The sequence below is a fragment of the Emiliania huxleyi genome (genome assembly GCF_000372725.1).
Source record: "Emiliania huxleyi CCMP1516 unplaced genomic scaffold EMIHUscaffold_350, whole genome shotgun sequence".
Taxonomy (NCBI): Eukaryota; Haptophyta; order Isochrysidales; family Noelaerhabdaceae; genus Emiliania; species Emiliania huxleyi.
In genome coordinates, this window is record NW_005199362.1 from 60,858 (window position 1) to 85,374 (window position 24,517).

The 24,517-nt window shown below is 64.6% G+C and overlaps 9 protein-coding genes across 9 annotated transcripts in view; 4 read left to right on the top strand and 5 right to left on the bottom strand.

Annotated features, from left to right (window-relative positions):
* Window positions 1-903: 903 nt before the first annotated feature.
* Window positions 904-4,728, bottom strand: EMIHUDRAFT_242059 (hypothetical protein; the record flags this gene model as incomplete). The annotated part of the gene is made up of 3 exons (XM_005772758.1): window positions 904-2,587; window positions 2,666-4,227; window positions 4,297-4,728. The coding sequence occupies 3 exons, from the start codon at window positions 4,726-4,728 to the stop codon at window positions 904-906; spliced, it is 3,678 nt and encodes a 1,225-aa protein (XP_005772815.1).
* A 582-nt stretch (window positions 4,729-5,310) lies between these two features.
* On the top strand, window positions 5,311-6,195 carry EMIHUDRAFT_117585 (hypothetical protein; the record flags this gene model as incomplete). The annotated part of the gene is made up of 2 exons (XM_005772759.1): window positions 5,311-5,694; window positions 6,028-6,195. 2 exons carry the CDS (start codon window positions 5,311-5,313, stop codon window positions 6,193-6,195), a joined length of 552 nt encoding a protein of 183 aa, XP_005772816.1.
* Window positions 6,196-7,956: 1,761 nt separating this feature from the next.
* On the bottom strand, window positions 7,957-11,090 carry EMIHUDRAFT_458562 (hypothetical protein). Its single transcript, XM_005772760.1, has 14 exons — window positions 10,855-11,090; window positions 10,741-10,782; window positions 10,565-10,612; window positions 10,266-10,337; window positions 9,990-10,081; window positions 9,779-9,857; window positions 9,681-9,709; window positions 9,516-9,592; window positions 9,150-9,268; window positions 8,880-8,950; window positions 8,585-8,697; window positions 8,466-8,507; window positions 8,332-8,400; window positions 7,957-8,262 (listed from the first exon to the last, which is right to left on the bottom strand). Exons 1-14 carry the CDS (start codon window positions 11,074-11,076, stop codon window positions 8,165-8,167), a joined length of 1,173 nt encoding a protein of 390 aa, XP_005772817.1. The 5' UTR covers window positions 11,077-11,090; the 3' UTR covers window positions 7,957-8,164.
* Window positions 11,091-15,024: 3,934 nt separating this feature from the next.
* EMIHUDRAFT_117587 (hypothetical protein) lies at window positions 15,025-16,529 on the top strand (the record flags this gene model as incomplete). The annotated part of the gene is made up of 3 exons (XM_005772761.1): window positions 15,025-15,885; window positions 15,953-16,319; window positions 16,405-16,529. The coding sequence occupies 3 exons, from the start codon at window positions 15,025-15,027 to the stop codon at window positions 16,527-16,529; spliced, it is 1,353 nt and encodes a 450-aa protein (XP_005772818.1).
* Window positions 16,530-18,315: 1,786 nt separating this feature from the next.
* On the bottom strand, window positions 18,316-19,070 carry EMIHUDRAFT_369118 (hypothetical protein; the record flags this gene model as incomplete). The annotated part of the gene is made up of 2 exons (XM_005772762.1): window positions 18,745-18,862; window positions 18,961-19,070. Coding segments are annotated over 2 exons (228 nt in total), but the record flags the coding sequence as incomplete, so codon positions are not given.
* A 257-nt stretch (window positions 19,071-19,327) lies between these two features.
* On the top strand, window positions 19,328-20,380 carry EMIHUDRAFT_117588 (hypothetical protein; the record flags this gene model as incomplete). Its single annotated transcript, XM_005772763.1, has 1 exon — window positions 19,328-20,380. One exon carries the CDS (start codon window positions 19,328-19,330, stop codon window positions 20,378-20,380), a length of 1,053 nt encoding a protein of 350 aa, XP_005772820.1.
* An 895-nt stretch (window positions 20,381-21,275) lies between these two features.
* Window positions 21,276-21,989, bottom strand: EMIHUDRAFT_242069 (hypothetical protein; the record flags this gene model as incomplete). The annotated part of the gene is made up of 1 exon (XM_005772764.1): window positions 21,276-21,989. The coding sequence occupies one exon, from the start codon at window positions 21,987-21,989 to the stop codon at window positions 21,276-21,278; it is 714 nt and encodes a 237-aa protein (XP_005772821.1).
* A 720-nt stretch (window positions 21,990-22,709) lies between these two features.
* Window positions 22,710-22,937, bottom strand: EMIHUDRAFT_316000 (hypothetical protein; the record flags this gene model as incomplete). The annotated part of the gene is made up of 1 exon (XM_005772765.1): window positions 22,710-22,937. The coding sequence occupies one exon, from the start codon at window positions 22,935-22,937 to the stop codon at window positions 22,710-22,712; it is 228 nt and encodes a 75-aa protein (XP_005772822.1).
* Window positions 22,938-23,769: 832 nt separating this feature from the next.
* Window positions 23,770-24,517, top strand: part of EMIHUDRAFT_444680 (hypothetical protein) — a gene marked incomplete at both ends in the record, with an annotated part of 1,983 nt that continues 1,235 nt past the window's right edge. The window contains 4 exons of the mRNA XM_005772766.1: window positions 23,770-23,808; window positions 23,881-24,210; window positions 24,291-24,310; window positions 24,389-24,436. Of these exons, the coding sequence (XP_005772823.1) occupies window positions 23,770-23,808; window positions 23,881-24,210; window positions 24,291-24,310; window positions 24,389-24,435 (436 nt within the window). The remainder of the gene's footprint in view (window positions 23,809-23,880; window positions 24,211-24,290; window positions 24,311-24,388; window positions 24,437-24,517) is intronic.

Below are 24,517 nucleotides of genomic sequence, written 5' to 3' on the forward strand. Positions count from 1 at the left end.
CACGCCTTGCGCGCCCGGGGGGGGGGGGGGGGAGCGGAAAGGAGGAACCCTCTCAAGAGCATCACTCTTGGAGCGCCATTTGTCGCACGACACGATTCACGCGCGACGACCATCGCGGGCAACGGGCTCGGCCTGCTCGTCGACGCGCTCACGACGTGATGCAGGGGCCGAGCGCCGGCCTCGCCGCGCCCTCGCCGCGTTTCTTTGTACGTTATTCGCGACCGCTCGCACTGCCATCTCTGCCATGCATGCGGACTGGCTACGCAGCGGGCGGTGGGCACATATGTTCACTGTGGACACTGCACGCCTTTAATCGTCACCGCGATATTTTAAACATTTCCGTCAGTTTTGAAGATGCGGGTGCGCACGAGTCCGAGGACCGCGAACGGGTGTTTTGATATAGAGTGACACCCAGCGAGGGGCAGACCTCTCAACGATGGAGGCGAGCCATGGCGCCAGACAGGCGAGTTCACAGCCTTGTTATTGAGAAGAAAATACCTCCTATGGTTCACACCGTCCCAAGCTGGTGTGAACGTGAACTGTGTGGTGGAGTGGGCATCCAAGCAGCACTGGAGGCGGATCGGCGCGCGTAGCGGAAACACTCTCCACACTGGAGTCTGGAGTCTGCCCGACTTCACGGTGCAACACTGTGGACTCTAAACGTAAAACGAGAACAAGAGGCGGAAGGCTGCGCGGTTTCGCTACACGCTTCCTACGACGCTGCGGCGGGCGTGGAGGGCGTGGCGCGTGCACTTTGCGCGCGAGTTCGACAGGGCTCAGTACAGGAGTCAAAACCCCTCAAATAAGACATCGTGAGACCCACAATGGCATAGCCATACACTCACACAACGACCAACGTGCCACTCGCGACTCGGGCGGAGAGACGGGCACGAACCACGATGATTAAGCGTTCGTATCAGCCCCAAGTTGCACCTCCCGCACTGCCTCGACTCTATTGAGCGAGGCATATCTCAGGATTGGCCAGCACCAGCCTGTCGCCGGGCGGGCCAAGACTCTGCGCGCGGACTCTGTGAGGTTCACTCCCATGCTCAAGCTAGTGTGGATGGTCCACTCGAACTTCGTCAGCAGCTCGCACACCATCGCGCGATCGCCCGTGCCCGTGAAGCGCACGTCGCCGCCCTCATCGCGCAGCTTGTCCGTCACATCGTCCAGCAGGAGGTCGGGCGCCACCCCTCTCAGGTCGGGCGCCACCCCTCCATGCTCGAGCTTCTTCGGCGTGCCGTCGTCGCTCACCTCGATCACCTTACGCCGCGCCGCCTGCGCCGCAGCCAGCCTTGCCGGTAGCGTGCGGCCCTGGCGCTCCGCCTCCTCGAAGTGCGCCAGCACGACGCTCGCCGCGCCTTGCTCGAAGACGCACCAACCTCTTTCATCGTACGGGCGGCTGTTGTAGTAGGGAAATATGCCTGCGCCTGCGAGTGCCGGCGGCCGTGCCGTCTTGAGCTCCTTCACGACCTCGCACGCCTGCTCGTGCGACGCAAAGCGCGCGATATATCTGCCATTCTTACGTTCTGGCGTTTCCCCCGGCAGCACCTCCTCGTCCTCCCAGGACAGCTCGATCAAATTGCACGCTGGATAGCCAGACAGCGCTGCGCGCACATCGGCTTCGGTGGCGCTCTCGGGCAAGTTCGAAACGGTGACGCAAGCCGCCTTGGGAAGCTGGGCGGGATCGGGCATGTGCTTGACCTGTATCACCGCCGTGCTGGCAATGCTTGCATAGAAGGAGCCCATCTCCTTCAACGCGCGGCGGAACGACGCATTGAGATTGGCAGTGCGCGGCCGCTGGGGAAGGCTCGCCATGTCCCAGAAGAGTAAACACTCGCTGTGCGCCGCCGCTTTGGTCGCGAGGAATGCGCGCACGCGCTCGAGCGTGGTGCCGTGGGGGTCGCAGTGGCCCGGCGTCTGCCACCCGTGGCTTAGCACGAGCACCTTCCGCTCGCCGGCGCTATAAAGCGCCTCTGCCTCGGCCGGGCTCGCAAACGCCGCGTCGGGCAGGTCCTGCAGGCGCCGAATGATAGGCGTGCCGCGCTCGTCCCGGTCGAACGCCGCGTTCGAAGCCTCGTGGTCCATCAGCCACGAACATCTCAGCAGCCGTACATCGCCAGCGAGCAGCCGCTCGTGCACAGGTTCGTCGATCGCGGCGCCAATCTTGTCAAGCCTCCGGCCCAAGTCGAGCTTTGCATCGCGTAAGTCGCCCAGAAGCCACACGAAACTGCCGAGCATGCCGCCGAACAAGAGGAGCAACATGAGCGCTTCGAGTGCAGAGGAAAGTGGTGTGGCGTGAGCAGCGCTGCGAGCGATCCCGTCGCTTGCCCAGCCCAGGGCGAGCAGCAGGCCGTGCAAGCAGAGCAGCATCTCCTCAAGCTTGTTCTGCTGGTCGTAGATAAAGGGTTGGAACCGGCACTGGCAGACGAGTGACGCAAGAACGACAAGCAGCGAGAGCGCGGTGCTTGTGTATGTCACCACCTGCTTGTCCGCTGCGTTCTGCAAAAAGATCCCGCATGCAATGCAGATGAGTAAGAGTGCTGCCTGGCGCGCCCACAGTACGAGCTGCCACCGGAGCGCATGCCTGGCAAAGCGGCGCGTCAAAAAGTCGAGGCGCCGGGCCAGCCTGCGTGGCTCGAGGCGCATCTCCGCTGTGGCACACCTTGGCGGTTGCTGAAGCGGCCAGCCCTGGAGGTGGAGAAGCTGATAGGTTCGCAGAGCGAGCACGAAGCGGAGCAGCACGCCCAACTGCACTGCTAGCAGCGCACTCGCCAAAGTGATACCACCGGTGACTAGCGCATTCCTCCTCACACGCTGAATGTGCTGCGCTTTCTGAAAGGCCCGAATAAGCTCGATATGTGCTGGGACTGCCCTGAAGGGGAAACCGGCAGGCTCCTCTTGGGGTGCAGCTGCAGCCACGAAGATTGCACTAGTCGCCTGGAGTGAGACAATGAGAAGCAGGGTAAAGGTGACACTCAACGCTGCCACGGCGCCGTCAGCTGACCGGCGCCATCGGCAGCAGTGCAGCGCCAGCTCCGCGAGCAACGAGCTCAGAAACAGGGCAAGCGCGACCCCGCAGAAGATGTAGGAGAAGGCCCAAAAGATTCTGTCCTCCCCACTGCTCGTCGCGGCGATGTTAGCCGCATCCCGCTCGCGTCCTTCCATGAGGCACCCGGCATGGACGCCCAGAGTGAAAATCTCGGACAACATCTGTGCGACATGGGCAAACGTAGGCGGCAGGCGCAGATGCAATCGGCCCATGAGGGCAATGGCTTGTGCATTTTGGACGCCAATGGCCACAGTAGACAAACTCCGCTCGAGCATTTCTGGATGTTGCAGCATTGTTCCTACAAAGATCACGAGGAGAAGCGAGGCGATCGACGCGGAGAAGGCCAGAAGGGCAAAAAGAGTATCGGGCTGCAGCCGACACCGGACGCATTTGTATGGGTTGCTCATGCTGAGCCGAGCGTTGCCAAATGCAGAACACGAATGAGGTGGCACGCCCTTGCAAAGGCGGCCGCTGCAAGCATGTGCGAGGGCGTGGAGATCGAGGGAGCTGGGGAGCTCGAATTGGTTGTTGGAAAGGATGAGAATTTGAAGCCCGTTCTCTTCCTGCAGTCGTGGCACTAGCTGGCGAACCGGAAGAGTGCCGGAGATCGCGTTGTCGCTCAGGTAGAGTTGCTGTATCTCGGAGACGTTCATTGGCCAATACGAAGGAAGTGTGCCGGAGAGCGCGTCGTCGTACAGGCTGAGGTAATTCATTTTGGTCATGTCCCGCAGCTGCGGAGGCAGCGTACCGGAGAGCGCAGTCGCATCCAGCATGAGCAGTCTCAGCCGAGTGAGGTGAGCGATCTGCGAAGGCAATGTGCCGGAGAGCGCACGGTTTTCGCTCAGGGAGAGGTGAACCAGGTCCGCGAGCTGCGAAGGCAGCGTGCCCGAGAGCTGATTTGTGTGCAAGCCAAGCTGAATAAGCCCAGAGTTTGCGGGCTGTGAAGGCAATGTGCCGGAGATCGCGTTGAAGGCCAGACCAAGCAGAGACAGACTGGTGAGGTTCATGAGCTGCGAAGGCAGCGTGCCTGATATCTGGTTTCCACTCGCATCGATCTCGCTCAGGCGGGTGAGGGTAGTAAGCTGCGAGGGCAGTGTGCCGATGAGACCTCGCCCAACCATCCACACTTTTGTATACAGTGGCATCGTGGCATCGACATCATTGCATCCGATCGCCTCGCAGAATGTGGGTGCATGCACGTGGGTGCATGAGTCTTTAGTTGATTTTCGAGTGTCTAGGCGCACGTTGAAGGACATTGCCTTGAGCTGCACCCCGTCACCGCCGCCACCGCCATCAGACTTGGGCGGCACACTTGGCATGATGTATGTGTCGTAGCCAACATCGGCTACGCAGGAGGAAAGATCCACATACCCGCGTCGGTAGCAGAGCAGCGGCGAAGTCGACGTGACGACGACCGCCTCGCAGCCCGCCGTCGCGGCGCACTGCGCAAAGCAGTCGTCGATTGATGCACATTTACAACACGGATTCCCCCGCGGCGTCTCGAGGTCCTCCGCGCCAAAGCCGGCGTAGCAGTTCGTCGAGGCGTGCAACGTCCACGTGGCGGGCTGGCCGGCAGGGTCGCAGCCGCTGCACTCGGCCGGAATCTCCACACTAGCGACTCGCCGCTGCTGCCCCGTGGCGACGGCCACGAGAACCAGACTCAACGAGAACCACATGCTTTGGAGGGGGACAGCACTTCGCGTGCGGCTCTAAAAAAAGAGACAGAACGTACTCGTGGGGCCGCCCCAGCGGCTCCGCACCAGGCGTTTGGGCCGCGAGGGCCGCCACCGTACCCGCCGCCCCTGCCACCGCCTCCACCCCCGCCGCCGACGGGTCCGCCACCGTATGGACCCGCTCGGAATAACCTGGGGGGTCCGGGACCGCCCCGCCGAGGCGTGCGACGCCGCCGTGAGGGCGGTGAGGTTGGACGAGGTTGAGGCTCAGTCCTCGTTCCTCGTGCGCGCTGGGTGGTACGGCTCCGGCCGTGACGGGGGCGGGGAGGGGGAGGGGGCGACGGCCGCACGGAATCGCCGCCGGCGGGGGGCGAGGGCGCGGGCGAAGGAGGAGGAGCCAGAGCCCGGGGAGGATTGGGAGGGGGAGGAGCGGCCGGAGGAGTACGCCGGCCTCTTTGACGACCCGTAAGGGGCCGTCGCCTGCTGTGCCATTTGTAGTGCCAGTCCGAGCCAGTCTGCTGTGAGAGGGGCTTGTATAGTAAAATTCTTTTTTTGAGCTCCACGCCTCAACATATATGTGTGTATATGCTCGCACTCGTCCTGACGTGCCCAGGCCTCCGTGCTGGCGTGCCAGTGGCATCTGCTGAGGCGACGGCTCGGGCCGCCTGGCTCGCCAAAAACCCGTCGCCGTGGGAGGCGCGAGTGACGCCACAAGCGGCACAAGCAGCAAGCCCCTCCGTCTTTCATGCAACGCAGGCTCCTGGCAACCCGTGGCTCGCGCCCGGCCGGCCAATGCTCACTCTCGAGGCGGCAGATGAGATGAGCAGCGTGGCACTCCGCGAGGCGACAGCATATGGCTTTAACCCGATCAGCGTGTGCGTTCTCGACGCCGGCGGCCGCGTGCTCGTGCTGAAGACGATGCCTGCGTCGAGCGGGCTCACGGCGGACTTTGCGCACGCCAAGGCGTCGGTGTGCATCGGCATGCACTGCTCGAGCCGCGAGCTGCGAGACAAGTACCAAAACGACGAGGGCACTCCTGCCTAGATGCCGATGGGCCCAGACCGCGGCTCGGATGGCGGAATTGTGTCGCACCAACGCCGTCGAACGCTAGTTGGGAAGATTTTATTGTGCAGTCCCCGGCTCCCCTCTTCGCTCAGGCATTGGGCCCAAGATGCCGCAGCTCCTCGCCATGGGCACCGCCGGTGCCGCCGCCAACAAGGCGCCCTCACGCCCTTGCGAGGAGAGAGCTCCGCAAGGCGCGAACGGGCCGCTGATCAGTCGTCGGCGGGCTGTGGCCTGTAGGCGCTCGCGCCCTTCCCGGGCGGCGTGCTGTGCCGTGACGCGGCGGGGGTCCTCGTCGGCGCGATCGGCGTCTCGGGCGCGGCGTCCGATGAGGACGAGCACTGCGCCATCACCGCAGCTCAGTCTGTCGGACTGAGCACTGAGCCTGCCGCGAGCAGGCTGGTGTGACAAAAAAGGCGCCAGAGAAACGGCACGCAAGCGCGTTTTTGAGAGCCGACACAGTTCAGCTAGCCGCGCGCGCGACATGCGAGACTCATTTTTTATATAGAGCCTTCCCTACGGACGCCTACGCGTACCGTAGAGCCGTACAACACCGTGTGAAGCGTGACGAACGTAAAGCTAAAGGTAAGGTAAGCGAAGGTAAGGTAAGGTAAATGTCTCCACACACACAAAGTGGTGGGGCAAGGGGGGGCGACCCTCGCATCTCCACGCCCGGGACACGGGCAGGAGAGCCCCACGGCATTCAAAGTGCAAGCCACCGGCCCGGTGCCCCGTGGCCCGTGGGAAATTTTGGTGAGACGTCTCTGTCTCACGGGTGTTTCGTCCCTGTCTCACTTGCATGATTTTTCCGTCTCTCTGCGTCTCTCTAAGCGTCTCTCTGCTGTCACAGTGCTGAGTGTCAGTGTCGCCGGTGCGTCTCAGATGCGTCTCAGATGCGTCTCACATTCGTCTCTTTCGGCCGCGTATCACTCAGTCTCACGGCTGGGCTGAGACGTCACAATTCCTGAGCGAAGTGAGTCGTCTCACTTCCGTCTGAGACAGTGCTGAGCCACAATGAGACGTGGCGCAGGGCGGGGTTTGCGACGCCACAAGCCGCTGCTTGACTGAGTCGTCTCAGGTCCGTAGAGACCATGCTGAGCCAACCTGAGACGTAATTGTGAGACAGTGGCGATTGGGGAGACTCAACTCAGGCTGTGTCTGAGGTGCGGCCTGGCGGGTCTCGGTGAGTGTAGACGAACCCCAAGCATAATCGCGCTCTCTGGCTCAAACGGCGCGTAGCCGCCGGTTGCTCTATCGCGCTCTCAGACGCAAACGGCGGGGGTAGCCGGTTGCGCTCGCGGGCAGATGACCTCGCTGCGCTGGGCTTTGAGGTTGTAGTCCTCGAGCGCGCTGAGCGACGTCACGATGATCTGCCGGCCGCTACGAGCGTCGGTGTCCTGCTGCTTCAGCAGCTTGCACGTGGACACGGGCGCCGGGCCGCCGTACCACGGTTCGAGCGCGCCGAGACTGTAGTTGTCGGTGCACCAGGCGACCTTCTCGCCGGGAAAGAGCTGCTCCTCCTTCTCTACATTGACGACGGGGAGGCGGCCGGCGCGGTTGCACTCGCGCGTGTACTTGACCAAGCTCTTGCACTGGCGGAGCGTCGGGGCGGCGTGTTTCGCCCACTGAGCGTTGCCAACATCTTCGCCTTCCCACACGAACCGCTTTGACCCCTCGAAGTCCTGCGGGCTGTCGTACGGCAGCGTCATGCTCGCGGCCGCAGCGCGTAAATTTTGTGTCACGCTCAAAATTTTCACGCGCAGCAACTTCTTGACAAGACCCACACGTATATAGTGTGGAAGATGTTGGAGCGCTGCTTAGTCAAATGCTTCTGCGTTGTTTTTTTGACAAGAACGGGCCCAGCAACTTCTTGACAAGACCCACACGTATATAGTGTGGAAGATGTTGGAGCGCTGCTTAGTCAAATGCTTCTGCGTTGTTTTTTTGACAAGAACGGGCCCTGCGGGTGAAACTGAAAATTACGGAAACGTCGCTTTTGGGAAAGGTTTTGGAATACGTTGTTCCACCTCCCATACACACCTCCCCCCCCTCAGCACAGAATTTTACAACAAAACTCCCTCGCACAACACTGGGCACGGGACTGGCGCATAGAATATAAGGCAAACCGTAGGGAGGCGTGGGCCGGTCTCGGTGGGGTGGACAGCGGGATTCGGGATAAAAGGTGTGCAGCAAAACAGCGCCCGCGGCCAGATACTAACACATATCGAGTGGTCGGGGGACGTGGCATCAAGACGCACAAGAGTTGTAACCCCTAACCAGAGAGCACTGTGTGCAAGTACGGTTTACGTTAGCAACCCAGGGACAGCCGCGAGCAATCACTGTGCTACCCAATCTCAACCACGGGCGAGGGCCTGCGCTACGCCTTCCTCTCGCCCTTCACATTCGTCCCGTCGCCCAGCCGGAAGGAGTCGAACCTCCGCAAGTCCGCCTCGAACCGGACGTTGTGAAGCGCGCCTGCGTCAAGGGACCCAATCGTGACCTGATTACCTGTTGATTGTCCGACTCGCACTGAGTTGTGCGCGCCGCCAAAGTCTGCAAAGAGGCACCCCTCGCCGGCGGAGGCGCAGAAGCCCTTGTCGTGGAAGTCAACGCCTACAAAAGAAAATGCCGCGCTCAATAAAAAAGAAAACTGGCGGCGGTGGGCCGTCTCGTGACACCTTTCGGGGCGGCGCCCCACACGCCACTGCCCCACGGAGTCTGGAGCTCGCCTACGACGAAACACGGCCCGGAGCCTTTCTTTTTCTGGACCGCACGCCGGCCTGCCCCCACGGAGTAATGCGCTCGCCGCCCGGGCGGAAGGCCAAGCCGGGGATGCCCGCCCAGCTCCACTCGGTGCCACTCACGCGGCTGGCGAGGGGAGAGCCATCGATTCCCTGCCCCTTGACACGCCTGGGAAGAGGCGCAAGCGACCTGAAACGCGATGGCGCCGAGGCCGAGACGCCGCCGAGATGCCGCGGAGATGCCGCCGAGATGGCGAGAGCCAAGATGTAGCCGACGTGGAGCCGAGATGTAGCCATGATGTGGCCAAGACGGGGCCGAGATGTCGCCGCGATGTGGCCAGGCTGTGGCGCCTCCATCCGACAGTGCCCATCGCCAGCGACTCGGGCCAGGTGGAGATGTTCCCGCTCGCCTCGTTCCACGCCTACCTTAAGGTACGTGTGTGAAGGCGCCAGCCTCGGGGCGGGAAGAGGGCTTCGTGCAGAGGCGTCGGAGCGCCGCGTGGAGACGGGCGACCGAAATGCGGCTGAGTACGGCCGAATACGGCTGAATGAATGCGTGACCTCTCGAGCGCTACTTGGGAGGCGAGAACACACGCTCTTCCTCTTCTAGTCGTCCCGCGCCTCGAGCAGCCAGGCCGTGCCGTCCGAGGCGCCCGACGGCGGCGGCTGCATGTGCCTCGGCGGGTAGGCTCCCCCGTAGTGCCTTTTGTCCAGCGACCACTCGCCGATGGTGCCGGAGCCTACGTGCTGAGTACAGCGACCTCGGGGCGGGAAGGCGGCAGCATGCAGAGTGCGCATAGCGCTGCGTGCAGACGAGGGGCTGCGAATGCAATGAATACCGTGTTGCGTGTCTGACTGTCACTGTGCGCTTTCGGGGCCCGGGGCTGCGAATACAGTGAACACCGCTGAGTACGGCCGCATCCGTGCCTGCCCTTTGGCGCTGGTTCGACTACGAGGCTACGCTCTTCCGCTTCTAGACGGCGGAGCCTTGCGGCCGGCCGGCGAGGGTGTACTCGAGCCCGTAGGTGTAGTGGAAGATGTAGACGCCTCGGCTCATCGCGCTCCTTGCGGAGATGCCGGCTGATATTAATTTCTATTACTTTGAGATTAATTTAATTCATTTATGTTAATTAGTATAAATGAATATCACGCCTCGCGGAGATGCCGGCGCCGCCCTCGACCTGGAAGTGGGAGAGCACGTCGTGGCGTTAGGGTAAGGGTTCGGGTTAGGGTTAGGGCTAGCCCTCGACCTGGAAGTGGGAGAGCACGTCGTGGCGAACCCCCAGCTTGGCGGCGGCGATCGAGTAGCCCCACATCTCGAGCACCCACCTTAATTAATAGTAATTAATATTAGGGTTAGGGTTAGGGTTAGGGTTAGGGTTAGGGTTAGGGTTAGGGTTAAGGTTAGGGTTAGGGTTAGGGTTAAGGCTAGGGTTAGGGTAGAGCATCTCGAGCACCCACCCGAAGCGGCGGTCCGCGACAGGGTCGAGCTTGAGGGCGAGCGAGAGGTTGAGCCAGAGCGGCGCGAGGCGGCGGAGCACGGGCTTGCTCACCTAGGGTTAGGGTTAGGGTTAGGGTTAGGGTTCGGGTTAGGGTTCGGGTTAGGGTTCGGGTTAGGGTTCGGGTTAGGGCGAGGGTGTGGATTAGGATAAGGATAAGGGTTAGGGTTGGTGGGTTAGGGTCAGGGTGTGGGTGAGGGTTAGGGTCAGAGAGGCGGCGCAGCACAGGCTTGCTCACCACCAGCGGGCTCGGCCCGACGGGCTGGACGTCCGAGTACGTGACGCCGGGTGCGAACTTGTCGAGCAGAGGCTGGTGCGAGGGCCAGACAGTCGGCCAGTCAGTGGCGCACTAGGCGAGCGTTGGCATTGCCTCCGCACCGTCAGTCCACATACTGTGTTCGACGACGGAATGCACGTCCTAGCGCGAAAGGCGGGGCGCACACGCACACGGAGCACACACGGTGATGTGTGAGCGTTCTCAGGGAGAGGCAGCACCACACGACAGAGGGGCTGCGGCTGGGTGGGGGGAGTGGGTACCTGGTGCGAGGAGCCGCAGTGCATGTAGCCGAAGGAGAAAGCGGCGGCCTGCCGAGTTGGGGTGAGGGTGAGGGTGAGGTTTAGGGTTGGGGTTGGGGGTAGGGGTAGGGGTTGGGGTTGGGGTTAGGGTCGGGTCAGGGTCAGCAGTGCGTGTAGCCGAAGGACAAGGCGGCGGCCTTGTCTAGTGTCGCCAGGTTCGGCAGCGGGCGCATGAGCACGTGGTCGGTCTCCTAATTATACAATTGAGCGAGAATAATGATATAACCATATTACAGCGGGCGCATGAGCACGTGGTCGGTCTCCGCAATGTACACGAACTGCTCCTGGAGAGCCTCGAAGCCGCCCCGGTCCGCGAACTGGACAACCGAGAAAGGGCGGTTGAGGACTCCGAAGTGGCCGTAGCGCGCAATCTCGGCGGTGGTGTACTGCCGCACGAAGAAGGACGGCATCTCCGCCTCCAGCCCGTCCGGCTTGCCGCCCTCCGACGCGACCAGCCGCGTGAAGCCGCCCATCTCGCCGCACGGGCCTATTCACAGCGGGAGGTGTGAAGAGACGCTGTTCACAGCCGCGCGAAGGCGGCCACTGTCGCTGCGCTGACCGGCGAGCTTGCGCTGCTTGACGAAGTGGTAGTACATGATGCGCGACTGCCACGCCTGGTATGTGGTCGCCTGCGACGTCAGCAGCGTGTGGTACGGCCGCCGACCCGGGCACGCCGGGTCGGCGGCGGAGGCGGCGGAGGTGGAGCGCTCGGTGGAGGTAGCGGTAGAAGAGGAGGCGGAGGCGGAGGCGGAGGCGGAGGCAGCGGAGGCTTCAAAGCGAGCCGGCACGCTCTCCGCCCGCCGTGCCGCCGCCGCCGGCCGCACCGCGCGAGAGGCAATCATGCTGTCGTTCGAGACGTCCGAGTAGTGTAGCCAGCAGACATAGTTCCAGCCGGCGAGCGCGAGGAGGTACAAAACGATGTAGGCGTACCGCATTGGCTGCTTCAGTGACGCAGCACGCGACACCGGGCTCAGGCAGCTCGGCGGAAAACGCCGACTCCCAATAAAAGAATTCTTACCACGCCTCGCTAAAAGAATTCACGCAGAGCACACTGGCACGACAAGGGCGCGGACTGGCGCGGACTGGCACACACACCGGCTCACCAACGGAGCCGCCTAAGCGACTCCGTTAAGAACGGCAATGCACTCCGCACCATGCACAATGCCGCTCTCCCCGCACGCTAGCTCGTTCACCGTCTGCCACGCCACAGCGGTGTGGAGGACGACCGACAAACGCTGCATTTGCGGGCCGTGCCAGTTCTTGGTTGTGAGAGAGAATTCTTGATACGAAACCACGACGACACACACCAGTCGACTCGCATCGGTTGCCTCCATGAACGGCGGAGCTATTCTCGCGTCCACACCACACCTGGCTCCAACGTGGACACGCCCATAGCTGGGGACACTACTAGGTCACGCATGGCATCAGAAGTTTTATCTCTGGGCCCCGAAAGGCATCTCTAGCAGCGTCGTTACGCATGCGCCCTCCCCTCCTGGGCGCATACGCCTCACGTCTCGACAGAGCATAAGCCCTTGGCGTGTGACGAGACGAGTTCTTCGCCATCGCAGCGAGCAGCAAGCCACTCTCCGCAGCAGCCGGAGGCATCGCCGCAGCACTGTCTGCGCCGCGGTCCCGCACCCGTCGACGAAGCTCCCCCCGCGGAAGACCGCGCGTAGCGACGCCTTGACGATCGAGATGAGCGCGCTTGAAGCTCGCCCACCTACTGCCCCTGAGAGTTGGTTACCGAGTGGGATCAGCTCCCCCCCTTGGGATCGAAGCCGCCACACCTCGCACCCAACATCCCAGGCAGGATCAGAGAGAGACTCCGCACCGGACACCGCCCGGGCACAGACCCCCTACCCGTCGGACTAGGGCGGCTGCCACACATCCTGAGCGAACTTCCCTAGTCACCCGCGGCCGGACTCCATCCGGCACGCGTCGCTGGGCGCTCAGAGCTGCGTCCCCTGCTCGCCACCCCGACGCCCAAGGCGCCCGAGTGAACGACAGGCGGCACGCGAAGACTGGTTGCAATCCCGCCGACCGCCAGGCCGCGGGATGATGCGTGCGTGGTCTTGTAGTGGGTCTCGGAAGCTCCCCTCTCGGGCTAGGGGCCAGCCCCTCTCCCTTGCCCTCGGAACAGTGTGTCCGAGTCGAGGCGTGTGCTTGCCGGTCGACGGCCGCGCGCGGTTGGCATTGTGACGAAGGTTGCGCGCGGCCGCGGCGCGCCCGCCATGGTTCGGCGCGGCGCGCCTACCAGCGGCAGTTGTCGAGGCACGGGAACGCTTACCCGGGGTCATCCTCTGAGCCTGGTCGTCGGCGCCGCGATGCCACGGCGGCGCATTCGACGTCGTCGGCGCGCTGCCCCGCGGTGAGCCCCGCCGCTCGTAGCGACGGCCGCAGGTTGGCCCGGTGCAGCGCGCCCTGGCCGCAGACTGAAGAACGGCCACGAGGGGTGTGTGATGTGCGGTGCGGGGTGTGAGGGGGCAGCGTCTTTGTGTGTGTGCGCGCGAGAGAGAGAGAGAGAATTCTTGATACGAAACCACGACGACACACACCAGTCGACTCGCATCGGTTGCCTCCATGAACGGCGGAGCTATTCTCGCGCCCACACCACACCTGGCTCCAACGTGGACACGCCCATAGCTGGGGACACTACTAGGTCACGCATGGCATCACAGAAGTTTTATCTCTGGGCCCCGAAAGGCATCTCTAGCAGTGTCGTTACACATGCCCCCTCCCCTCCTGGGCGCATGCGCCTCACGTCTCGCCAGAGCATAAGCCCTTGGCGTGTGGCGAGACGAGTTTTTCGCCATCGCAGCGAGCAGCAAGCCGCCCGCCGCAAACAGCCGGAGGCCTCGCCGCGGCACTGGCTGCGCCGCGGTCCCGCACCCGTCGACGCAGCTCCCCCCGCGGAAGACCGCGCGTAGCAACGTCTTGACGATCGAGATGAGCGTGCCTGAAGCTCGCCCACCTACTGCCCCTGAGAGTTGGTTATTGAGTGGGATCAGCTCCCCCCCTTGGGATCGAAGCCGCCACAACCTCACACCCAACATCCCAGGCGGGATCAGAAGGGGACTCCACACCGGACACCGCCCGGGCACAGCCCCCCTACCCGTCGGATCGCACAGAGGGCCCCCTCGGAGCAGCCCACACACAATCACGCATCGGCAGAGTTAGTGCCTGAGTCAGGCAGACAGCACAGACAAGGAGAGGAGAGAGAGAGAGGAGAGAGAGAGAGAGGAGAGAGGAGAGGGTGAGGGAGTGTGTACACGTGAGGAGTGGGGAGGGTGTCTGTGGTGGGTTGTAGTCCTACTACGTGGTTAAAACCACGCGCCCCTCAGGAGCTTAAGGTAGAGTGTTTGGGTGTCAAAACACCGGGTCGGCGCCAGGCTTAGACGGCCTGTCGCACGACGGGTTGACTGCGAGGCAGTCCGAGCACGAACTAGTCGTCGATCCGCTTCACCGTCGGAGCGGCGGCGGGTGAGAGTTAGTCAAAGGTCCACCAGCACAGCCTCCAGCCACCAGCCTCCACCTCCACCGTCGAGCCGCGATCGCTGCCGCCCGCGACGCCGCCCGCCGCGTCAGATAGCCGCGACGCGCGCATCGAGTCGCGTCGGAGAGCCGCGCCGCACCAGCAGCAGCATCTGCACCACCAGCAGCAGCAGCAGCACCACCACCACCACCCGAGAGAGAAGCGCACCTGCCCGACGCCGCCCGCCGCGTCAGACGCTCGCGACGCGCGCGTCGAGCCCATTCGCACAGCCGCGCCGCGCCAGCAGCAGCATCGGCACCAGCAGCAGCAGCACCACCACCACCAGCAGCAACAGAGACAGGCAGTGCAGGCGCAGAGGCGCTCGCAGAGCGGCGCTCAGCGCCGCGCACGCCACGCTGCGGACCGTCGGACGAGCGCACCGTACGTCGGCGGCGAGCCGCGTCGCCAGCCGTCTCGCGAGAGAGCGGCGCCGCCGCGTGCGCGCAGCAGCCGCCGCGGCAGAGGCGAGCCGCGGCGACGTCCGCACTAACGGATAACGGCCATTGGCGGTTTTTTTTCTCTCTCTCTCTCTCTCTGTGTGCGTGCGCGCGCGCGCACAACGGCCAGCTCGCTTCTTTCTTTTTTGCGGCCGGTCCGTTGTGCGCCGGCGCGGCCTCAAGTGCGTTAGCGCGCGGAAGTGACGATGGAAGACGGCGACGAGCACCTCACCGCACACGAGCTTCGCGCGCGCATCGAGGAGCAGCGTGCGTTGCGAGCCACCCTCATAAACGACAGGGCCACCGCTGACAACGAAGTCGCAGAAGCGCGGGAGCGGCAGCGGCTGCGGCGCGAGTTGGAGAAAGAGAGATACGCGAACGCTGCCGTCCGCGGCGAAGTTTTAAGCCTTCGCGGTCAGCGGAGGACAATCGACAACGACCTAGCGGAGAACATGCCTGGCGCACCTCGGCCAACTGAGCAGAAGCGGCCGCCCTCCTCCTCCGCTCTGGCCAAATCCACCGTGACGTATGCGAGCAACGTGGCGAAGCACGAGTTTGTCTGGGAAGTGCAGGGCCTCTCCTGGCTCGAGCAGCAGCTCACGCAGGAGGGGCGTGAGTGCACCAACAGCAACATCTTCCAGGTCGACCCAACGGACGGCTACTCGACGTACATGCTCGTCTTCAGCCCGCGCGGCGGCAGCCTGGAGCACGAAGCGGACGATGACTACCAGGTCTTCGATTCCATTCCTCGCGGCACCCTTGCACTCATTCGCAGGGCGGACGACTACGGGACCAACCTGTGCTACCGCTTTTTCGTGCGGGACGCGAGCCTAGAGTTCCAGCCGCTGGGGGAGGCGACGCGGGTGGCCGTCCCCGCGCGCGAGGGCTACGAGCCCGCCTGCTTCGTTGGCGGTCCAGATTTGCACAGTGACTCGAAGGGGCTCTTTGGCCTGTCCTTCGACGAGCTTCTCGGCAGCGAGTGGGTCAAGGACGACTCGATCTGCTTCAAGGTGTGCATCGAGGAGGCGGTCATGAAGGAGCACCCCAGCGGCGGGCAGATCCGAGTGGGGAAAACGGACGTCGTCTACGAGCACAAGCCGCCGTCAGTCGAGGTGCCGCCGCCGACGCTCCAGGCCGACTTTCTTTCTCTCCTCACCGAGGGGCGTCACTCCGACGTCACCATCGAGGCCGCCTTCGGCGAGGCTGCGCCGGTCGCCTTCAGCGCGCACACAATCATCCTCAGCCAGCGCAGCGACGTCTTCGCGGCCGCCTTTTCGCACGAGATGCGCGAGAGCTCCACGCGCACGCTCACGGTGACACAGTTGGGACTCGGCGGCCGAATGTCAGCGGTGTCGTTATGCGTTTTCCAGCTGTGGACAGGTGACGGACGTGCCGCCGCCCGCGCTCAAGGCGCTGCTGCACTTTCTGTACACGGACGACTTTGACGAGGTGCTCAAGGTGCTGCGCGAGGAGGGCTCGTCGGAGGCTTCCTCCTCCTCTTCGGGCGCCGCTGCCTCGGGCGGCGCCTCCTCTGGCGCGGCGGAGCAGAGCATCGCGCAGCTGCAGGCGGTGCTCGCCGCGGCGCACAAGTACGGCGTGCTGCGGCTGCTGCGCTGGGCGGAGGGGCAGCTGTGCGACAAGCTGTCCTGCGAGATGGCGTGCTCGCTCCTCAGCCTCGCGCACGTCTACGGCGCCACCGAGCTCGAGCGCAACTGCCTCGCCTTCATGAAGGCAAACATGGCGAACGGTGAGGGAGGGCCAACGCAAGACTGATCACAGCCCGCCGACTCACCCCCCCCCTCTCGCGCACACCCCCGCCCCCTCTCGCGCAGTGGTCAAGCGCGCCGACTTTGCGGCCCTCGCGCCCGAGGCCCTTGTCAAGTTCAACATGCATTGCGCGGGCGTCGACCCGGCGGAGGAGGAGCCGGGCCGCAAGCGCAAGCGCGACGACGAGTAGACGGATTTCGAGACTCGACATGGAGGCTCCAGTGCCCTCGGCTGCGGTCGAGTAGCAGTACAGGTAGGACCGTCTCGTGGCGCTCAGCGTGTTAGAGCTAGTCATGTGGCGCGGTAAGTTCTTCCCGCCCGCCCGCGGCCTTGGGCGGCCCCGGCCCCCCACTAACCGAGAGATCAGAACGGGACGGCCGGCCGCCCGGTCCCGGCGGTCGCAGGTCGCACCACTCTCCAGGTAGAAGAGAGAAGTAGTGGGCAGAAGAAAAACCGGAGATTTGGGGGGCTTTGGTTTTTAATCTCTGGAATGCCGCCACCGACGCGCCCTCCTGTGTCCTGAGCTCCTGACTCTCCAGTGTCGACCAACGCGGCCGGTACTAGTGGTGGCTGGTGCTCTATAAAAAAAGCGCGACAAGCTAAAGGATGCCGCCCCTCGTGCTATAAGCCGAGGCCCGCCAGCGGTGACGCCACCGAGGCCGCTCAGCATGTCGGGGAGCCAATTGCGCTCGAAGAACGGGCCCCGCTGGCCGTCCCACGGGTCCGCGTAGCCCGCGCCGATGAGTTCGACGCGGTCGGGGGGGCCTGCGGAGAGGCCAGCGAGGTGGCGATCGCTGTACTTCATGGATGGCGCCCTCAAAGTGGGGCTGGCTGACAAGCCAGAGGTCGATACTCTGGACGACCCATAGGATGCCACGAATGCCTGAAGGAGAGGGAGGCGAGGCCAGAGGCAGGCTCAGCTGCTCTCGGGTGATCTCACTTTGGAAGAAGAAGAAGAGTTTTAGCAATACCAACAACTCTAACACTCACACGTCATTTGGGGCCTGGTGTTTGTCACTTTGGTGGCTGAAGGACCCGATGGTCCTGTCACATTCGCGTTCCGAGTCGTGGGGGTAGAAGAATTCGAGGTAGAATCGAGTCAGCACTTCCTTGTAGTACAGCGGACCGCCAGGCTCGCCGGCAGCATCCGCAGGGAGGCAGCAGATGAGGCACTAGTCTTCTGGAGAGATCAACAGCTGTGCGGCCGCGATGGTAGAGTCGGCCGCGGGAGCAGGCGGACACCGCTTCCAGGGAGGGGGGCGCACTTCTCTCCACACCACATGCTAGGGGGGGGGGGGGGGTCCCACCCCCCCCACAGAGGCTTCACCACATGCTAAGGGGGGGGTGGGGCCTAAAAAGAAATACCCCCCCCTCCCTGGAAACGATGTCCCCCTGCTCCGGTTCCAGCGAGCAGCTTTTGTCTGCCGGATCGAATCCCGGAAAGCTCATGCCCTCGCGGAACAACCCGGGTCGCGCGGCGCGCGTGTGCGAAATGCGACAACAGACGACAGATGACAGACGCCTGAGCGCTGTACGACTGAACGACCGTCGCCGCAATCGCCACCGCCGCCATTTTGACGAGCAGCGCGAGCGCGCTCGTCGGCGGCCAGCCGTCGCGGGCCGGGCCGAGCCCGGCCTCGACCGGCCGCGCCGCCGCAGCAGGCCGGGAGGGAGGCCCGAATGGCGGCAGAGCTGATAAGGACCTTCTCTCAATTCATGTGTAAGTGTATGCGACAATGCGAGCAGAGGCGCGTGTGCTGAATCTAGATCGCACGCCGTGGCATATGACTTCCTGACTTGGGAGGCGTGCGACCGCAGCGCGCCCGCCGTGAGCTCGACGGGGCGCGCGTCTCAGCTAGAAGTACCACCCAAGACTGCTTTCAGACGCTTACGCCAATTTCCCCTCAACCTGCGCAAATCGTGACCCCCAGAACTCGTGATACCCGAGGAGTCTGGAGCTTCAGCTGGCGAATCATGCCGCTCTCGGCACAGAAGCAGCGCGAGCGCCGCGCCGCGCAGCGCGCTGCCGAGGCTCAGGACGCGGCTCGCGGGCAGCGCAACCGCCCGGCGCCGAGCCGGTGCTAGGCCGCCTCCGCTGCGCCTGCTTCCTTGCGCGCCGCTGGACGTCGGCCGAGAAGACCGCTTCCCTCTGGGGACCCGACTCCGCGGAGATCGCGCGCGCGTCGTGAGTGGCGGCGCGCGCGCGATCTCCGTTCCCGGGCACGCCGGTCGCAGTGGCATGGGCTCCCAGGCTCAAAAGCGCTCCCGTCAACAGCGAGCGAGCGCCGCCGCTGCTCCTCCTCCCGATGCCGCTGCTCCTCCTCCCGCCGCCGCTCACCGAGACCCGCCGCCGCCGCCGCCGCCGCCGCCGCCGCCGCCGCCGCCTCGCGCCTCGCCTCCGTCACCGCCGCCCTCCATCTCGCAGCGGCGCGTCCCTCTGATGGCGCGGGCGCCTCGCTCACCGGCGCCTCGCCGCCGCCCCCCCCCCTTCTCGCGCCGCTCCGCTCGTGGCCGCCGCCTCCCCTGTCAATCCCGCCGCCTCCCCTGTCATCCCGCCGCCCGCACCACCGCCGCCACCGCCTCGCGCCTCGCCGCCGCCGCCACCGACCGCCCTCCCCTACGCCGCTGAGAGCGCGGTGCAGGGGGTGAGCCCCCGCTGCGCAGCCTCACCGTAGTGCACTGCGCTCTCCGCGCCCCTGACGATTAGTGAGGAGGTGGTGTTGCACAGCATGGAGCTCGGCGAGCGTTTAGCGAGCCCCTCAGCTAGTAGAGGGAAGAAGGGAGCGAGGGGCGTTTCGTTCTAAATTTTGATGAGAGGACTAGCACTCACCGCCCGCACACTGCCGCCCATCCCTCCAAACGGGCTTCTTGGGTGGAAAGAGATGCCACCGCGGCTTCCCCGGTTACTCAAAACGGTCTGGTTTCCAGTACAGCTAAGGCTTTTCGGGGCCCGGGCGCCCGCCGCCTGCCCCCGCGCGCCCCCTCGCCATGGCGGCCGCTCACCACACCATGCCGCTCGACGAGGCCACCGCCAGCCCGGTCGCGATGTGCGACGGTCGCGCCCTCGGCCCGGCCGCGTGGTATGCATTGCTCACGACCGTCGTCGCCGGCCCACTCTTTGTTGCTGCGCCGCACCCTGGGGTGGCAACGGTTGCGCTGCTGGCTGGCACTGGCGCCGCGGTGCACCAGCTTTCGCTCGGCCTGCCAGGCGAATTTTGGGCGCACGCGCTGATCGGCATCATGCTCGCCGGCTGCGCCTCGCCCGCACTCTCAGGCGACGGCGGCCCGGTGGCCGTGAGCAAGTGGCAGGGCGGACTCGGAGCGGCGGCGTTCGCCCTCCTCCTCTTTGGTGAGTTTTGTCACCACGGGCCATCGAGCTGTTCGCCTGTCAAGTCGGTGCACATGCTCGCGCACGTTGCCATCGAGGCGGCGGCAGGTTCCTTTGCCCTGTTGGCCATGCTCGCTGCGATCGCCACCGAGAGGCGCTGGACGCGCGCCGCCGCGAGGCTGAGCACGATGCGTCGGCTCCACGACCCGATTGCACTGGCTGTGCTCGGCCACATCCTCACACAGCACCAACACGACCCTCAGCCCATTGCCGTCCTGTTCCACATCACGCAAGGCCGCAGCATGCTCGCCCTCGGCCTGTGCAGTGTAGTTTGCTCGGTGGCTCACGATGCTGGCGTACCTGTGGCGGCCGGCACGACGCTACGCCTTCTGACGGCGACGCTGTGGCTGCTTAATGGTCTCTGGCTCGTGCACATGGCCGCGTTCATGTACTTGCTGCCGGGACGGTGCGGGCTGCATCATTTGTTGTGGCCGAGCGCCAACGCAGACGAGGCGGCGACGGTCTATCTAGCCACCGACGCCTGGCTCAGCGCCGTCGCTGTGTGCGTCGCGTACTGGCTAGGAGAGCCGACACGCGCGAAGGTTGCGGACGAGCAGAGCGGTTGGGCAACTGTTGAAGACAAGCAGCTCGCAGTAGGCGCACGGACGGCCGCGGCCGAGGAGCGGCAGGCACTCGTCGAGATGGGACGGTAAGCGGAAGGTCTCGCGGGGGCGTAGCTTGAAATGTGCTGGCGTGGTGTGTCCGGGCGCGGGGGCTGTTGCCTGTGTTGCCCGCCCATGTGCTGGCTGTGGTGTGTGTAGTACGGCTTTTGCTGTTGGAGTAGAGCCCATAGAGAGCTGGTTCTTCCCCCTCTCCCACAGACTCAGGGGGCACGCCAGAGCGGCACGAGGCTCGAGGGCTTCAGCCACACAGCTACCATGGGAACGCGACCCACACAAAGCACCAAAGTTAGGCATACCCCCCGGCGCAGTGTCCCCCGCTGTGTGTCGCCGTTCGTCGGGGCACGCTATCCTGTGCAGTCAGGGCAAGTGGGGGCGGGGTAGAGTGCCCAGCAGCGTGCTCCAGGGATTTCTATGCCCAGTCCGGGGGTGCGTCAAACCTTCATCACCCTGGGAACGTCCGGGTGTTGGAAGTAAAGATATATTACTTTTTCTAGAGGGGATCGCACCCCGTCATTAAAAAACTATCTGCGGTTTGCTCTACGGCTCCTGCTTGCCCGCTTCCCCGCCCGAGCGTGCCGCTGAGGCGAGGGGGCCCGGCTGTGGGCGGCGGAGGCGTGGAGGCAGGCCTTGTGGCGCGGTCGGCACGAGCGGCCGCGAAATGGGCGTCACCCCTTCCCTGCTCTCGAGGCCGACCGCAGCCGCCAGTGCAGCCGACATGCAGCCGCCAGTGTAGCCGACATGCAGCCAGCGGTGCCACTCGATCCGCGAGGTGCGCGCGCGCGCCTGCAGAGCAAGCCAAGCGGTAAGGTAAACCTACTAACTCGGTGTCGCCACCAACCCGACGCTCACTACAAGTGACTCGCCAAAAGCCAGCGCGGACTGTTGCGGTTCGGCTGGCTTCTCTCTCTCCGCCCGACGTGCGATACTAGGTGGCAGTGAGGTGGGCAGTGTCTGGGGTATGCCGCGCCTCCTTCATGTCGTACAGCGCCCTCGCCCGCGTCTGCAGGCAGCCGGTCCGCTCGGCCCACAGCAGAACGTGGAACATGTCCTGCTCCGCCGCCGCCTGCTCCGCCCCGGCCGTCCAGGGGCAGCCCCGCCGGCGAAGCCACATGACCGCATCGAGATCGCCGGCTCGTGCTGCTGCAGAGACGGCGCTCGCTGCCGGGCACCCCACGCTCAACGCCCACTCCGTGTATGCCGGCGTTCGTCCGATGATAGAGCCGACGCGGGTCATCAGCCTGCCCGGCCCGCCGGCGGACCGAGAGAGCCCCAAAGCCGCCCGGACAGAATCGAATCCAGCAGTGCAGCAAAGCGCGAGGGGGAGTTGTGAGTCTTGATGCACGTGGAGTGCCACGTTGCAGAGGACATCGGCGCCGAGTGCGAGCAGTCGAGACTCGTCGACAGAGCACGCGCCGGCCTGAGCCACGGTCAAGTTCGACATCCGCCTTAGGAGCCGTCGCTCATTGCGGCGCATTCGTCGGCGGCGCCTGACCTCGGCGTCGGAGGTGGCGTCAGCCTCGCCGGTGCCGGTGGCCAGGGCGCTGTTGGCGACGAGCGCGGCGCTCGCGATGCCGAGCAGGTCCTCGCGAGACAGGGTCGACAGCCGCTCGCGCCAGGAGTCAATCTCCGCTCGCGCCATTGCAGCTCAACGCCCGGTGCAAAACGTTCCCGCGCGAATTGGGCGCGTGTTCTTCCCGCGTCCACCCAATCGCGCGCGGCCGTCGACCGGCAAGCACACGCCTCGACTCGGACACACTGTTCCGGGGGCCCTGGCGGGATTGCAATCAATCAGTCTTCGCGTGCCGCCTGTCGTTCGCTCGGGCGCCTTGGGCGTCGGGGTGGCGAGCAGGGGACGCAGCTCTGAGCGCCCAGCGACGCGTGCCGGATGGAGTCCGGCCGCGGGTGACTAACTGGGGAAGGTCGCTCAGGATGTGTGGCAGCCCCGTCGTGGCTGAGTGTCTTGTCTTGTGGTTCTGTGTGTCGCTCCTGTGTGGCCGTCACCGCCCGTCTTGCGTCCACCCATACCGCGTTGGTGTCCCAGTCGTTGGTCGGACTGTGTTTCGCCTTCCTATCAATCAATCGCGTCCTCTGCCCCCTCGAGAAACCACGAGCACGACGACACACACCAGTCGTACGACTCGCAGAGCTGGGCCTTGCACACTTCCGGTTCCGCTCCACCCTCCCCCGCAAGGGCCAAGCGCCAAGGGCAAGGCGCGAGACACACACATGCACTTTTAATGCCGTGGGGCTCCTGTCGTCTAGACGTGGAGACGCGAGGGTCGCCTCCACCACCTCGTGTGTGTGGAGAAGTTTATTGATTTACCTCAGTGTGAAAACCAACGCCCGTCGACCAAGGAGGTCACAGTCCCGACCCCGTGCTGGGGCCGAAGCCGTCGAAGACGCTCGTAAAGTGCTCGAAGGCGTTGTTTGACTTTGGTCCCTCCCAGTAGAGCTTGCCGCACGAGCGGCACGCGTAGAACTCGTCGATCGCCTCGAGCACCTTTGGCGGGCAGTCGTCGCGGCCGGCCACCTCCGCCTTGCTCAGCTTGACGTAGCCGCGGCCGTTGCACACGCTGCAGCGCATCATGAACTCGTCCGCCGAGAGGCGGAGCCCGAAGTGCGCCACCACCTCCCTGCGGCGCGTGCGGTAGGGGCGGCGGTGAGGGAGGCGGGTGTGGCGGTGAGGGGAGGCGGGTGTGGCGGCGGCTGTGAAAGCGGTACGTCCAGACGGGTGTGGCGGTGAGGGAGGCGGATGTGGCGGCTGGTTTGAAAGTGGATGCAGCCAGACGGTGCATCATCACGGTGCAGAGTAGGCTCCTCTACCTCAGCTGTTCGCGCGACTCGTCCGAAGAGACGACGAAGACGGCGACCATGCCGCAGCCTGTCCACAGCGGAGGGGGCGCGTGAGTGCGCTGCTCACACTGTCGACAGAGGCGGCGGCCATGCCGCAAGCCCTTTCGTCATATCTCGGCTAGATCTCGGCTAGATCTCGGCTAGATCTCGGCTATATCTCGGCTATATGCCGCAAGCCCTTTCGTTCGGCGAGCTTCCGGTCGCGGGTCAGCAGGATGCGCGACTCCGCCTGGCGCCGGCTTGAATGAGTGAATAACTGACGACTCGTGAATAATGAAGTATGAACAGAGCCTCGGGATGAGCAGCCCGCAGAGTGAGGGACGATGGATCACTCACTAAGCAGACGCCTGGCACCGGCCGAAGAGTGCATGGAGCGACTCGCCCTCCTCCCTCAGCAGCGAGTCCACGCCGAGCACTCGCAGCCACCGCAGCAGCCGCCCCATCATCGCGTCGACGACGAACCTGCTTCGCGACCAGCCACATGAGGAGTGCCTCACCCAAAAGGAAGCCGCCGCCACCCTCGTCGCGTCGCACCGAGGCTCGACGGACAGCGCGGGGCGGCCGCCGTGCCCCCCTCCCGGCAAACACGCCGCGCGGGAGGGCACCTATTAGTTATTAACGGTTAATGATTAGTAATCAACAGCCCCCTCTACAAAGGATGCCGCGCGAGAGGGCACCGAGCCGCACGCCTCGCCGTCTCCCCTGCACGCCGCCAGCCCAGCCGCTTCCCCCCCGGCCGCATCGCGCATGCCGCCGAGCTGCAGCAGGGAGAGCCGCACGCGCTCCTTCGCCGCGGCAGAGACGCCCGACTCGACCGCCCTGCTCTCCCCCGGCTCTCTCTCCGGTGGCTCGGGGGGCGCCACCGACGCCGACGCCGCGCCGGCGAGGCGAGAGCGGAAGGACATCGGGGCTTCTGTTGGGCGGTCGGAGAGGCCCTGCGGCTCCGCAGCCGCGGCCTCGGCGATCTCGGCGACGGACGAGGAGGGCAGCGATGTGAGAGCGGACGCCTGTCAGAAGAAGACGAGACTGAGACTGAGACTGAGACTGAGAATACGACTCGGGAGGGCAGCGGTGTGAGAGCGGACGCCTCGACGCGGAGGAGTGTGCCTAATGAACCATGCACGCCAGGACTGGGCAGCCGAGTCCTCCACATCACACGCCCCGGACATTTAGGGACGAGCGTGCCGAAGTCGCCCCCGCCCGCCAGCAGCGGCAACGCGCTCGCCGCGCATTCTGCGTCGAGGACGAGCGGGAAGGAGAGGCGATGCGCGACCGGCGGCACGGTGCCCGGCCGGAAGCCAAACACCGCGAGGC